The 16,966-nt window shown below is 36.3% G+C and overlaps 1 protein-coding gene across 1 annotated transcript in view; it reads right to left on the minus strand.

The window, feature by feature from the left end:
• The window catches only part of adamts3 (ADAM metallopeptidase with thrombospondin type 1 motif, 3), a 101,386-nt gene that overhangs the window by 55,781 nt on the left and 28,639 nt on the right, over positions 1–16,966 (minus strand). Inside the window, 4 exon segments of the mRNA XM_051894888.1 lie at positions 250–355; positions 3,096–3,252; positions 7,610–7,693; positions 12,718–12,905. Coding sequence (XP_051750848.1) covers positions 250–355; positions 3,096–3,252; positions 7,610–7,693; positions 12,718–12,905 — 535 coding nt within the window.

Raw genomic sequence — 16,966 nt, forward strand, 5'->3', positions numbered from 1 at the left:
ATATTATCAGATATCATGACTTTTTTTTTTTACTATTATATAATGTCCTCAAAAGAGGCATAAAAAACATTTTTCCCATTGTGTTACTCTGAATAAAACCCTCACCTTGAGATCAGAATCAAAACTTTTTTTAATTCAAACCAGAAACCAGAAATAAAACATATTGACTGGAGTGGCATAAAACACTTTACAAAAGCTAACATCAATCTGAAATGGCTGAAAAGAACCTGGTCATGTTTAAAAACCTACACATGTCCTGTCTCATGGGCTACAACAAAGGCAGAAGAGAAGCCGTCTTCATGATTGAGGGTGCAGCTGCGGACAGGGTGGCACATCCCAGTGACAGGGGCATATCCTGAGAGTGAGTGAGTGACAAAGACAGACAGAGAGGATGAAACAGTTACTACGGTTTATTTATTCTGTCATAACTTGCCCTGTGATTCTATATTCTGACAGCTTGCTGCTTGGTGTAATTTTAATATTTTGAGAAGAGTGATGCTGACAACTCTGCAAAGAGCTGTCCAGGAGAATTAGATAGGTTTTTTATTCCTTTTCTGTTCCTTTCATTTAGTTATGACATGTAATGTCTATTTTACTAATAATTCAAATTCATATTTGAGGATTATTGGAGGGGGATGGAAACAATTGGAGTCTTTCCAGCAAAGGTGACAGTATGTGCCAAAACAATGTCAACCTACCATCTGTCATGACACATTTCATTGTGTTAGACAAAGACAGCCACTTTGTTCTAAGTGTAATACAGTGAAATGTGCAATTGTTATAGCATACTAACGATTTACCATGCAGTCAATAATAATTAATTACAAAAAAGGTGTCAGATAAACGAGTGATGTGAAATGAACATTTCTCAGTTGTAAAAGGATTTTTTTCATGGTAATGGCATTCGTGATGATTTGGACAATTGCTTTCATAAAGTGTCTCTGTGTGTACATATTAACGTGCATTATTACACAGGCTCTATGGAATACTTGATTCTGATTGGTCAATCGTGCCATCCAGCGGTATGTTATTCCCCGATAACAACCGCTAAAAACAGATAACACAGGCTCATCCGGGTAACTGAAGTCTGCAGCGCTATACGCTTAATGGTTTTTTCCTCATGGAAGTTTAGCGTTTGGTGAGCTAATAAAATATTAAAACTCAGTCAAATCAATATTTTGTGTACAATTATTTAATTACGTCATCCGGTATCGCAGACCCGCTCTCTCTTGTTTCATACAATAGCAGCCGCTGCCATTTTGCGACTATTTTGTTCAATATAATGGATTATAGGATAACAAACAGGTACGATTTTAAATCAGCTTCATCTCAAATCAATATCTCTTATGCCCATAATTATTTATGTGGCAAAATGCTGTGTAATATGTGGTATGACTGTACTGTATCTCTTAAATATCCGTCTAGCTTGCTAGCAACTACTCTTTCAGCGGAAGCTTGCGTTTAAAGAGCTAATAAAATATTTCAACTCAGATCAGTAAAATTATTATTCTGCAATAACAACCGGCTGGATGTACATCATCCCTTATATCATTCACCATAGTATGATTTACTGTACTGTATATGTTCTCATCCTGTTCCCCAAAAAGTAAACACTAGCTATGTTTCCATCCAACTATTTTTATGCACATTTTGGGATATCGTATAAAATACACAGGATGGAAATGCCAATAAATTTTTTATCCAATAAGAAAAAATATGCATAAACTACAATGGAAACACATTTCCCAAATAAATCCCTAAATGTGCAAAACAATAAAAAACAAAAATTATGTGACTTTGCCTCAACAGTGGATGTGATTGGATAACTGGACTAACTAGTGGACCAATTTCATTGCACAGCATCTCAAATGTTGTTTTGATCATTTGAAAAAGCCTAAGCCAAAGTCTGTCATCAGAATGATTTGGTATAATGACCTCCTAGAAGTGTCTCACATGATTGCATTCCCAAATACCAGGCATCTGAATGCAAGATAACATGACAGCATTCATTGCATTTCGTCTGTGTGCACCGAGTCATTTAGGATGTAGGAAAAAAGAGCCACAGCAGCTCCCCTGATTGCTGCAACTTCCCTTTTTATTACAGATATTTTACCCCAATTTCCAACCTAGAGTTTGAGAGCTCAAATGGCACTGAAAAGTGCATTATAATTCAAAATCAGTAGCATTGCTTGGATGCCAAAAAAAAAAAAAAAAAAAAGATTCTTGCAGTACAATGTTCAGTGAGCAACAGTATATTGAGACTGATATCAGACCGTAGGGACTTCGGCTATGTTTGTTCAATCACAAGCTCCATGCACTGCTAAGAATGAAACAATACTTTGATGTAAACCTACAGCTCTAAAACTACATTGATATCTGGTGTCAATAAGCCAATAAAGCACAACGGCACTGATTAGCTCAATATCACCACTGCCAGACAACGAATGCGCCGCAGGTAGGTGGAGAGGCCAAAAAGCTCTTCTCGGATGATTAACGAGGGCCATGAGTACATACAGTGGCATGATAAGGGAAATGTGAGAGCCGCAGTGACAGCATAAACACTTCATGCTGAGATCAGTGCTCTTCTCAGGAAAAGCTTGAGTTTTCCTGTCAGGTTGAATAGACGTTAAATGTGCACTGTGTGAACTTTGTCAGTGCTGAAGGAGATATGCTCTGAGAGGACTGCTGCTTCAGCGGCCGCCTCAAGCCTTAGACAACGAAATCCCTTTTTCTTATGTGCTTATGTAAGTGCGCTTTCATGTCTCTCTTCTGTCCTTTTCCAATGGTGTGAACCTCTTTACACATCCACAATCTGTCTGAAGAGGAGCTTGTACACCAAGCAGCATTCTGTCAGACATTTCTTACAGTATTGATGAGGTGCTGACAGAAACCCGTGGGGACAGCAAGGGAGTATTATTGAGAGAGAGAGAGAGAGAGAGAGAGAGAGAGAGAGAGAGAGAGAGAGAGACAGCCTGACCTTTTTCACGGTATGAACATATTTTAGATGTACGATTTTGTGTGTGAAAAATGCTATACATGACAAGGTAGGAAATGTTTGAAAGTCTGAGGCATGTTAAAGACCAAAAAGGTCAAACCTTGCATCCCAGTGGGGCCAAAGCCTTGCCGGGTCAGGAAGATGGCATGGTCATGATGCTCTGAGTGCTCTGGATCCTCTTTCTGTTGGACAAACGCCCAGCGGCACACATTCTCCAGGCTTCGTGAAGGGTTGCCACGCTCAATGAGACTGATGGACTGAGAAAAAGATTAGAGACTCATTAGGGGACACTTTCAGCATTCATTAATCTATAAAATACCTTAAACTGACTCACATTGATCACTGTGGGTCTGTTTATTTATCGTTTTTAAGATAAACTCCTATTTATTAACAGTCAAGAGAATAGTCATGATCCTTGAAGGTGAAATTCAAACTTTTCTCATTTGTAAACTACAGTGCCATGAACTAAAATTCCATTTTGTTGTTGCTGTTTTTTTCCTAATACATTTAAGTTATTAATCACATTAACATGTATTTGGCAAAAGACAAACCATGTTGCAATTATTTGAATTACAATACAGACACAAAATGACCACTGTGTATTTGTGGACTGCATTAGCTCACAAAATAGTATATTTGTATGTATTTTTATTGCATTTAATTGTGAATGGCTCAGTGCATTAGTCAGAAGTTTAGATACTCTCATAATTAGACAAATATAAGTAGCTTGACTGCAGACAGTTGTTGTGCTCTCCCTCTACCTCTCTCTCCTTCACAGCTTTACACACCTAATTATTTCGCATTTTACAAAACAGTGGTGGTAACTGACCTGTGCTGAAATGGCAGGGTGAGGGGGTTATTAAAAAAAAAAGACAATTTGAGAGTCTGTTTATCCTGCTGCAATTATTTTTGTGTGACTACAGATGTTTTAAAAACAACTGCTGTACCAGGAGACAACCTTAGAAAGAGCTTTTGGATAGTATTCCAAGTGGTGGAGCTTAACCCATGCTGCCATTTCTGGGTGTTTACCTATAAATGCACCAGTGATATTACTGTTGACTAAAACTAAAACCATAAAACATTTTGGTTTTATAAAATTAAAAACAACAACAAAAAAAAAACAATTAAATACAATAATTGTTAAATAGAATAAAATACATTAAAAATATATATTTTATATATATTTTATTTTATTTAACATTTATTGTATTTCAGCAACATTTCTCATTTTGATTTAGTTTTAATAACTTATATACAGTGCTCAGCGTAAATGAGTACACCCCCTTTTGAAAAGTAACAGTTTAAACAATATCTCAATGAACACAAAAACAATTTCCAAAATGTTGACAAGACTAAGTTTAATATAACATCTGTTTAACTTATAACATGAAAGTAAGGTTAAAGGGTTAGTTCACCCAAAAATGAAAATTCTGTCATTAATTACTCACCCTCGTGTCGTTTTACACCCGTTGATCTTCAGAACACAAATTAATATATTTTTGTTTAAATGGCTCCGTGAGGCCTACATAGGGAGCAATGACATTTCCTCTCTCAAGATCCATTAATGTACTAAAAACATATTTAAATCAGTTCATGTGAGCACAGTGGTTCAATATTTATATTATAAAGCGACGAGAATATTTTTGGTGCGCCAAAAAAAACAAAATAACGACTTATTTAGTGATGGCCGATTTCAAAACACTGTTTCAGGAAGATTCGGCGCAAAAAGAATCAACGTGTCGAATCATGATTCGGATCGCGTGTCAAACCGCCAAACTGCTGAAATCACGTGACTTTGGCGCTCCGAACTGCGGATTCGACATGCTGATTCATTATGTTATAAATCGATTATAAATCGGCCATCACTAAATAATTCGTTATTTTGGTTTTTTTGGAGCACCAAAAATATTCTCGTCGCTTTATAATATTAATATTGAACCACTGTACTCACATGAACTGATTTAAATATGTTTTTAGTACATTAATGGATCTTGAGAGAGGAAATGTCATTTCTCCCTATGTAGGCCTCACGGAGCCATCGGATTTAAACAAAAATATCTCAATTTGCGTTCCGAAGATAAACGAAGGTCTTACGGGTGTGGAACGGCATGAGGGTGAGTAATAAATGACAGAATTTTCATTTTTGGGTGAACTAACCCTTAAATAATATATAATAACTTAGATTACACATTTTTCAGTTTTACTCAAATTAGGGTGACACAAAAATGAGTACACCCCACAACAAAAACTACTCTATCTAGTACTTTGTATGGCCTCCATGATTTTTAATGACAGCACCAAGTCTTCTAGGCATGGAATGAACAAGTTTACAACATTTTAAAACATCTATCTTTTTCCATTCTTCAAGAATGACCTCTTTTAGAGACTGGATGCTGGATGGAGAGTGATGCTCAACTTGTCTCTTCAGAATTCCCCATAGGTGTTCGATTGGGTTCAGATCAGGAGCCACTGAATCACTGAATCACCCTGTTCTTCTTCAGAAATCCAACAGTGGCCTTAGATGTGTGTTTAGGATCATTGTCATGTTGGAAAAGTACACAACGACCAAGGGCACGGAGTGATGGTAGCATCTTCTCTTTCAGTATAGATCAGCACATCTGTGAATTCATGATGCCATCAATGAAATGCAGCTCCCCGACACCAGCAGCACTCATGCAGCCCCACATAAGGACACTGCCACCACCATGTTTCACTGTAGGCACCATGCTTTTTTCTTTGTATTCCTCACCTTTGCGACGCCATACAGTTTTGAAGCCATCAGTTCCAAAAACATTTATCTTGGTCTCATCACTCCAGAGTATAGAGTCCCAGTAGTCTTCATCTTTGTCAGCATGGGCCCTGGCAAACTCTAGGTGGGCTTTTTTGTGCCTGGGCTTTAGGAAAGGCTTCTTTCGTGGACGGCACCCATGCATGCCATTCCTCTGCAGTGTACGCCATATTGTACCACGGGAAATAGTCACCCCAGTTTGGCTTTCTACTTCTTTAGATAACTGCAGTGAACTTGCATGCCGATTTTCTTCAACCTTTCTCATCAGAAGACGCTCCTGTCAAGGTGTTAACTTCCGTGGACGACCTGGACCTGGTTGCAGTTCCATCTTTTTTTAATTTTTGTACCACTTTTGCTACAGTATTCTGACTGATAAGTAAAGCTTTGCCGATCTTCTTGTAGCCTTCACCTTTTTGGTGTAAAGAAATTATTTTCTTTCTCAGGTCTTGTGACATTTCTCTTCCATGTGGTGCCATTGCTGACAGCATGAAATGGGAAGGGGTTTTAACACCCTTTTATAGTCAACTGTCTGCTGGACACCTGTGTAATGAATAATTAGACTCACCTGTGGTTGAATTCTTGTTAAATTAGACATTTATAGTCTAAAATGTAGCTTTGCTCCAGAGACTTTCAGTGGGGTGTACTCATTTTTGCATCACCCTAATTTGAGTAGAACTGAAAATTTTGTTTTCTAAGTTATATTATTAACCTTACTTTCATGTTATAAGTTAAACAGCTGTTATATAAAACTTAGTCTTGTCAACATTTTGGAAATTGTTTTTGTGTTCATTGAGATATTGTTTAAAATATTACTTTTCAAAAGGGGGTGTACTCATTTACGCTGAGCACTGTAAGTATATAGTAATATATACTAAAATTAAAAAAATGACTAAAAACTATACAGACATATTAAAAAAAAAAAAAAAACTAAATAAAAAAAATGACAAAAACACATGAAAAAAATTACTAAAACTTTAAAAGTAAAACAGACTATAGAAAAATAAAAATTAATTCAGACAATTAATGGGTTAATATAGGGTAAGAGAGAGTGAAAAATGGTCATGAAGAAATAAAGTAAATAAATAAATAAGACTGTTTTTGTCATAAAATGTTGTCTTGTATAAAAAAGTATATGATATGACCTATTATGGTTTATAAAGGCGTTGTACCATGGGTCTGTTTGAATACTCGATTCTGATTGGCTGGAAGGTGTGCAATAGTCAGTTTCATCATCGTTCTATATTAATGCACTGTTTTCATTGAAGCACACACAAATCATAGATGACTAGGTACACACATAAATATTTAGGAGCACAGAAACTTGTCAATGCTGCCCTGCGACTTAATAAAATAGCTTTGCTACTGAATCGCTACATTTTATTTCTCAGCAACGAGGGGGTAACACCGCTGGTTTTGAAGTAATTAAACAGCTTCAATGTTAAAAGAGAGATGCTGTACAGATGAAGGAAAACCATTCACATCTCTCTCTCTGAATTCAAATAAATGTAATCTTACTTTATCTCTGTGTCTGATTCGAAGCAGGCAGAATTCTAGATCTAATGAGCCATAACTGATGAAAGCAACCATAATTTTTACCCTTCTGGTCAAATATTGCACTGCAAACATCAATAACATCTTTAAGTTGTCAATGCTGGCAAATGACCATGGTATAAGCAGGACAATCCATGGGTAGCTGTGCATTAAAAGATTTTAATACACTCAGCAGAGGCAACCGTCGGGCAGTTTTTCCCTCCATGTTGTGAATTAAAATCGTTTAATGCACAGCTTGCCATGGATTATCCCTTACATATTTAGCAGTAATTTACCTTAGCATATCCGAGCATTATCATCCTCACAAGCACAACATTAATGTGCACTCCCAACGATTCATCGTGGTAGATCTCATTTACCTGTAAACACATGATAAAAAATACATTATTATCTCCTAAATTCAAAATAATAAAACAACAAAACATTGTTCCTGCCACACGGGGGGAAAAAGATATCAGGGATAAAGGTTGCATCATCCTCCACCTAGTCATCTATGAAAGATTTTATCAACTCCAGGGACTGCAGAAAACAAACACTGCTGCTTCATCCCATTTCTGAAACCTCACCATGATTGAAAATGAGCAAGAGAGAGCAAAGCTTTTTTGACAACAGAATCGAGATAAAGAGAGTGGGAGGAAATGGCATCTCAGACCATAAGAGTGGTTCTCTGAGGCATAGAAGGCTTTTTTAGACAGGTCTTGGGGCTACGGTTGGCATGGAAAAGCCTATGACAGGATGGTAAATGAAAAGGGCCCAGTGTTGAGCTGGTCATACAGAGGCCTTTTAATGGTTCAGATGTTTTTCCTTCTCCACCTAGCTAAGAGGCTGCTGTGTGGGGTGCTGCATTTTAGAGGCACAACTTTGCTGTTTGAATGCAGGGTGTAATGCTGTACCGAAAGACTACATCCTAAATGGTACAAATGTTTCTTCAAATCTATCTTTTGAAAAACTAGCCACCCTTAACAGCAAATATCTCCAAAATTGTTCTTGCTGTGATGCTAATAAAATAAATAATACAATTATATAGCTAATAATTGATATATTAATTGAAATACTTGAAATACTTCAAATATATTAACTGAAATACTTCAATACTTCAAAATACTTGAAATGCTTCAAAATATGATTTACTGTAACTGTTGTTCTCATGACATTGACACTAATTGACCCAGTTAAGCAGTTTCAGCCTAGTCTCATTGTTAATACGTAGGTATTAATATATAACTTTCAAAGACACGAAACGTACATTTTTGTACAATTGGATAGGTGCTGAAACGTACAATATGGACGTATTGGCAGCATTTAAACGTAGCATTATTACGTTTTTACAGCAAAAAAATGTAAAATATTTACGAATCTTTCATGTCATAACGATATATGTATAATTTTCCTTTTATCATTGTATAGATAAATGTAAGATCCCTAAACCCCTCGCCAAACCTAAACCTACCCATTTTATACAGAATATTAAAAGAATAAGAATTAATAAGAATTAAAAGAACATAATTGACAGAAATGTGTAGGAAAATGACAATTATAGTAACAATATAACATTAAAATGATATTTTGAGCCACTAATCCTACACCTACCCCTAAACCTACCCATAACCATTTAAAAAACTACGTACTGTTATAAATAAAAGAATAGTGTCAATCCACTGAAACACAGCATGTCGCAATCCTTTGACGAAGCAGGGGAGAACCAATGAGCGTTCGATATCAGTGCCATAAACCATGTCGTAAAGGTTCTCGAGAGCGCAACTTTCAAATTTGAATCATAACGAGCGAACAAATAAAATTGATGTGATTTGTGAATTTATGTTGTGTATTGGTGTATCTTATATGGTTGTATTGTCAGTCGCTGCATAGGAGAAAATGCCTTTTGTGTCTCCCAGCAAACAAACTAAATATGACAAAATGGTTAAACAATTACAGAAATGTTGTTCATTTTAAGGTTTTAAAGTGTAGTCTTCTTTAACATTATGTAATCCTCCGAAACGAGTTTGCGGCGCAAGTCACGAACAGAAATGTTATTTCATATTAAGTAAGCTGAGTAAATGAGTAAACTGCATTTAATAAATGGTAACGTTACTAAAAACATGTATTGATATGACAATTGAATACAACAGAATCAAAACATTAATGCCACGATTTTGATATTAATACATGGGAATTCATACACATTCACACTTGGATACGTAAATAATTCACGTTTTATTGCTGCTATAAATACATCATTATACGTTTTTGTGTGTATGAAAACATAAGTAAATGTACGTGTGTAGAACCACACTTTATGTAAAAATACACACGTATTTTCATGAGATCACATTGGCAGTATCTAGCTTATGATTCTGTAAACAAAAAGTTCAGGTTGTCCATATTGAACTGGAAAAAGAGTCACACCATATAGTAAAACTTTACAATAAGGTCTCATTGGTTAAAGCATTAACTAACATGAACTAACAATAAGCAATATATTTTTACAGCATTTATTAACATCTGATAATGTTAGTTAATAAAAATGTTAGTTAACAGCACATTAACTAATGTTAACAGAAACAACTTCTGATCATAACAATGTTTTAGTAAATGCTAAAATTAACATTAACTAATAAATGCTGCGGTAGTATTGTTCATTACTCGTTCATGTTAACTGAAGTATTTAACTAATGTTAACAAATGGAACCTTGTTGTAAAGTGTGTGTGTATGTGTATTTTTGTACTTTTTCTGTGAATTCCTAAAACAGCAAACAACTGAAGAACATGTGATAAAATAAACTGGAGAAGGCTAATAAACTCTTACGGCTATTATTACAATTTGTTCTGACAGTTCCCTCAAAATATTATTTTGCTAACACTTTTTTTTCAGCCTAAACCAGCCTTTTTCAGGCTGTCAGGCCTGCCACAAACTCTACACTCAGAAGGAAAAGGTGAGAAAAAACCAATTATGTTACAGGGGTGGGGGGGGGTGGGGGGGGGACTGCTTTTATATGCAGGTTTAGACAGCTTGTTTAAAAGAAGGGGAGGGGCACATAAATAAAAACTATACCTCAGCAGATCTGTGTTTCTGTGTTCTAAGGAGCAGCAAAAAAGTACCCGTGCGAAATGATTAAATTCTTCACTGGCATATGAACACAGATTGCCTCAACAACTCTCTAAATCAGCAGAGGACAGTTAGTCTCTTACCAACTGCCCCCCTCTCTTCATCCCAGCTGCCTCATGCAATTAAACAGAAGCTGTTTGATACAGAAAATTGTCCTCTTCAGGCAACAGGGCTTTAAATAAGCATGCAAGGAGCCTAAACACGGAAGTCAGCATGTGTGAAAGTTGTAGCAATGTTGCATTTTTATACAGAGCTCATTACTTTCTGAATGCTGGGCCAATCTTTAGTGAGGGTTTATTAAACATTATAGTGTACATCTCATCAGTGCACTGGTGTACAGAGCAGCAGGGACATCTACTGGAGGAAGGACTTTTAGGAAAGCGGGAAGGAAAGCAGCTGTTTAATCTTAAAATTTTATGAGTGTATAGTCATAGCCATTTCGTAGCTACTTTATTTCTCAGCCACATCCTCAAGTACGCCACATTTTATCTATGCCTTTTGTGTTGAAAAAACATGATGAAAAAGCAAATTCCTCCACAAAAGAAAGTAGAGCTTTCCTTTGAATATTTTGACCTGAATTCTTGCAAATTGTTTAAGCAAAACTAAGGATAGGTTGCACGTGATCCTGTAACATTATGCAGTCAGTAGAAAGGCACCAAATACATTAGACATAAGGAGCTTAAAGGCACTGTGTGTCCACAAATGAAGTCTATAATTTATGTGCTGAATCTATAAAGCCTGATTACAGATGCTATTATCTCCACAGATTACACAGTGCATCTGTGGTCATGTTTCAAAACTCTCCTCAGAACAGCGTCATTTACAAAATGGATATTCAGTTGATAACAATGGATATTCAGTTTTTGTTTTGTGCTAGCCTAAGAATGAGCTTTTCCTCCAAAAACAGGACCACATCTGGACAATTTCACTCCTCATATGAGGTCAATCTCTTTACAGCTGCAGTTTAATGACACATTTGCGTATAAGCAAATGTTGACTGCCACCATCCACTTTCTGTAGTCCAGTAGAGAGGTATTTTGTCATCAGCAATCATCTTGAAATGAATTTATAAAATAGTAAAAACACTTAGGCACCTGTGCCTTCCATTTAAGTGTGTCAGAGGACTGAGCCAGGAGGAGAGAGTTAATAGGTTTTATGAGGAAGAAGAAAATTGGTTGCTCAACAAAAAAGATGGCCTGATGGTCAGGGGCCAGTGTGAGACAGTTTTGTGCCAGTTGAGGGGAATGCCAGTAAATATGGGCGGTTTAAAACTGCATGTTAAAATATAGTGAATTGTTCATAAAACAATTTTAAACTATTTTAAAATATTTTTAACAATAAAGTAAATATTAATAACAATAACCATATGTTATTTATTTATTAATATTTTTAACCCTTAAATGCATGAATGTTTAGCTAATGATTATTACATATTCGGGTCTTTAGTGACCCGGACCTTTATCTATCACGGATGGATCTCCACCTGTCGCGATAATATAAAACTCTCCTGATATTAGAGTAACAATTTCAGAAGAATAAAATAAAGCATATTTTGTTACCTTTTGGAGCTTGGAAGGGTTCAGTTTTAGTCCTCGTCAGAACTAATTTTCCAGTACATTCAGCATCAAGTAATAATAGTGACAGTCACACTACATTCACCATCAAGTGACAGTCACACTAATATTTGATTGCGTTCAGTACTTGCTCTGCAGTAAATCGTTGAGCTATTTAGGTTTTGCTGATGATACTTCCTATTGTTTTGTTTTCTGCCTGCTGTAAATATGAGTGAAACGTCACTTCATCATTGTGTATTAGATATTGTCACCTTGTGGAATAAAGGTGAATTTAGTCATCAAAGATTCAATTATTGTGCAGAAAAAAATATACTTGAAGTGTTAGACACCTTGGGTCATTAGCAACCCTATACAATTTTTACCAAAAAAAAAAAAAAAAAAAAAATTGAAAACAGGCATTTTATTTTTTTAAATGTAATATTGTTTTTAATGAATTGATTGAGGATTACTAAGAAGGTTGATGTCTTAACTTTATAAAATGAATGAGGAGGACGGAAGTGAATGACATCCTGGGTCACTAAAGACCTGAGGTATGCGTTTAAGGGTTAATGATAATGTGTGTGTGTGTGTGTGTGTGTGTGTGTGTGTTTGTGTTTGTGTGTGTGTGTGTGGCAAATAATAGTGTGGCAATGAATGAATCAATGAATGAATGAATCAATCAATCAATCCTGTTGAGCCCTGCTAAGAATGATAGGATACTCACAATGTTCATGAGGGTGAGGAGATAGTTCTGCACATGCTCTTTCCCATGAAAACGGACAACAGAATCATCTACTCCAAGCAGCACCTCAATATTGTAGTCATCGTCACCAGCGTGCCTCCGTTTCCTGACTTTCTTTTTGACTTGTTTAGCAATATTGTCCAGCACCCTTGGCGCATCCAATTCAGGCTCTGCAAGACAAAATGGTTAGTCTCAAAAAAGTACCTCATCTTCATCATTTGACAACACCACCATATTAAACCTCTTACGGGCCTCTTTGCATTACTATGAACTAGCATCTTGCAAGTTGTTTTTTTTTTTCTTCTTCACAGAGTGCAAGTGGATGCCAGCCAAGAACAACAGAAAGCAATCCTAACAAGAGTTCTTCATGATCCAACATCAATCCAGGGTATAAACCAATGTCTTTTTTAAACACTTATGCTAAAATAAATATTCTAAACATCTTGCTCTTTGGCTGGCTCTGGTCTACAGTGTGGGGATTGTGAGGAACATTCCTCGGCTCCTACATCCCGTCATGACACATGCATTCTTGTGTGGCCCAGCTCCCAGAAGAGTAAACACATCTCTGAGGTTCCACTTCAAAAAGCACAGGGCTTCCCCTCATGCTCAGACGTGCCGTGTGTCCCTTGCAGGTTCCCTGGTCCACAGAGTCTCCATGCACACCCTCATTCTCCTGAGGGGCTGCCATTCACAAATGGCAAAGCGAGGATAGCACACACATGGCAAACCTGCGTAACCCGCCGGCCCCAATTCTAAAAATGACTTGTGATGGCAAATGAGACCATCCAGATCACCAGTGGAAATCTACCATGTCTAGACTGCAAAACTGACTGCAGCTCAAAGTGTGGTAATCCATGAAGTAGGTAAAAAAAAAAAAAAACAACGACTACACATGCAATACAGAGCTACTTCAGTGTCTTCTACATTTGCAAGTTTTGTTCCTACTGTACTGTAGGTAAATATCACCTCATCCAGCTGTCGTTTTGTTTCAGTGCATAAGTAAAGTGTCAGAATCAATCAAACTAAATTGCAAACAACTTTAGAGCTTTTTGCAAAACCGTTTGACCAAGTGATTCATTCATGAATCTGCCATTGCTAGTTCATATTCTGAACAGCTGATTGAAAACACTCAATAAAATTTCTGAAATATATCAGAGAAAATGGTTGGTATATGGTAATCTCTCCATCATCAGACAAGGATTTATCAGCTATATTTATGAGCAGTGTTGGGGAAAGTTATTTTCAAACGAAAACGAAAGTTATTTTCAAACGTAATGCATTAATATTCCATTACTATGGTGACCGGGAAGAGAAATGTTAGGTTCACTTAGTTTTGTCGATAATAATTTGGATAATGTGTCGTGTTGCTGTGGTAACGACATCCTTATGTTGCATGCTTTTTTCTCATGGCCATGAGTTTAATGAGTAAACAGCAACCAGGGATTATCAGAAATAGATATTATTAATCAATTAATATTTTATTTTCAATATTTTATTTTTCAAATTTTTTATCAGACAAGGATTTATCTAGCAACACTCCTCTAATTAGAGGACAGAAAATATCATTACCTCATAAAACAACAACAGAAGTCAAAGTAAGGTCCATACCATGACAGAAAAACAAACATGTGTTTGTGTTCACCTCAACTCGATCTCATTTTGATTCTTCACTCGTAAAACACGAGTGGGTTTGCCTTGCCATCCACGCTCCGCACAATAAAAACTCAAGAGGCTGCAGACTGCTGTGGAGGAGAAACTGGATGCATACATGGCATCTTTTAAAACAATGGCACAAAGAAACTTTTGGAGCACCATGAGCCTCACCATATTTCAGAGTGCTGAAAATCACATTAATTTTGCTCCCAGAGTAAAAGTCTACAGGAGTCTACAAAAAATAGAAAGAGTCTACATAAAAGCTCAATTTCAGATGATTACATGTATTGAAAGTAAAAAATGCACACGCTGTCAAGATGAAAGCATTCTTAGTGGGACAAAATGATCAAATTGAGTTGACAGTACACAGCCCCTTTATCATCATGAAATCCGCTTACTCTGACATTATTTGATAAACAAATTGGGCATGCTAAAACCATCTATGAATCCAATTACCGTTTTATGCAAGGATGTAAAAAGCTTCTATGCAGTATATCTCGACAAGAGCAGTGTGACTGGATTTCGCTTTTTTCCCTCCTGTTCTATCTTGGTTTAGAAAATAGATCCCTCTGCTCTCCTTACAGAAAACTTGTGAGAGGATTAACGAACATCTCTTTGATGGGCGAAGGTGGTTTTCCTTCCCTGGAAGTATAAAGAATTAGCAGGCAACAGTGTGCTAACAACAAACAGCATCGGGATCAAAAGATGCTGCAGGAGGCAGTTTTGATGGAATTCTTCCACGTGGCGCTAAAGTATTACACCACTAGCTGTGATCCAATGTGCTGGGAGCTACTTTAACTCTTTATTAGGAAATAAGAGAACTCTTGTAAACGAGAGCAGCTGAGTTAGCAAACGCCGGCCTCCTAAAGCTGGAGTATGGCAGCAGGGGGTTTACTGTACTTCATGAACACACTTGGCCTTGTTTGAGGCTGTCAGGTGATCTTTAACTTTTAATTGCGACTCTAAAAATCTTCTTGTGAGATATTTCTTCTTGATTAATTAATTCTTATCTTTTTCTGTTTGTTCAAACGGTCTCTGTACATTTCTCTGTATATCTCTTATAGCTCTTTAGCCACACTGAATCTATTAAGGTGGGCGAGAAAAATTATTTTCTTTATCCCACTGAGACTTGATGTTATCTGTGATTTCTGGTGTTAATTCATTTTCTTCCACTGTGAAAGCAGTTATGAAGTAAAACAGTTTTAATTATTATCCCATTCAGCCTGCAGTTCAGAATGAACATATACTGAATGTCAAACGTTCTTCTTTTCTTACTGATTCTTAAGAACTTTAAGAATGAACAGGATTCAAATATTCAAAGATGTCTATGAACACTATATATATATATATATATATATATATATATATATATATATGATACTGTATGAAATGAATACTCACAGCTGTTACTAAAACACATGCAGCTGGGCAAATATATAATGGTCAACTATGGATTCGTACATTGGGCTGGTGAGTTCATTCTGGCTGTTCAATTATTTTGTGCATAATTCAAGGCTTTTCAATGCGTGGCAAACCCTGGGCTGTCATGTTTGATTATGAGGGATAATTCGTATTTTTGGCCTCAAGCGTTTATTGCACAATAGACAGCATTGCTCTCTAAAAACCCTTTGTAGTAGTTTAGTAGTTTAAACAAGACCACACACAGCTTCGTAAATATATTTACCCAGAAAAAAAAAAAATCTTTATGGTCAGTAGGATTTTTTAATGTTTTTGAAATAAGTCTCTTATGGTCACCAAGGCTGCATTCATTTGATAAAAAAAAAAAAATACAGTAAAGACAGTGGTAAGCATGAAATATTAATATAAACTGTTTTCTATTTGAACATATTTCAAAATGTAATTTATTGCTGTGATGGCAAAGCTGAATTGTCAGCATCATTACTCCAGTCTTCACTGTCACATGATCCTTCAGAAATCATTGTAATATGCTGATTTGGTGCTAACTAAAGAAACATGTCTTATTATCAATGCTAAAAAAAAATTGTGCTGCTTACCATTTATTCATTATTTATTTATTTATTTTATTATTCTTTATTTTTTGTAGAAACTGTAGAACTTTTTTCAGGATTCTTTGATATAATATAATTCATTTCCACTATGAACTTTGCAGTACACTATATATAAGTCTATGATCTTTGGACTACACAGACACATAGGGCCTTATATACACCCGGCACAATGTTATGCCAGGTGCGACGCAAGTGTTTTTTTGCTAGTTTCAGCCTGACGTAGTTATCATTTTCACGTCCAGCGCCCACCTGGTTTAAATAGCAAATGCATTCACGCCCATCTGTTCGCCCATGGGTCTGCTGGTCTGAAAATGAAGTGTGTTTAGGTGCATATTGTTGGCACGTTGCTATTTTGAGGCAACTTTGACCAACAAAAACCTGGTCCTAAAAACTTTTTTTTATTTTTTATTTAAAGGGTGCATTAGTAATATGTGCCTATAGGCGGGTGCACGACGTTCAAACACTCTGCTTTTTGCACTCACAGGGATAAGCACAAACATTTTTAAATATTAAAAATAAAAGGATTCCTCTCTGGAGAAGCGTTCAGT

This window comes from Ctenopharyngodon idella, chromosome 5 (assembly GCF_019924925.1).
Source record: "Ctenopharyngodon idella isolate HZGC_01 chromosome 5, HZGC01, whole genome shotgun sequence".
Lineage (NCBI taxonomy): Eukaryota > Metazoa > Chordata > Actinopteri > Cypriniformes > Xenocyprididae > Ctenopharyngodon > Ctenopharyngodon idella.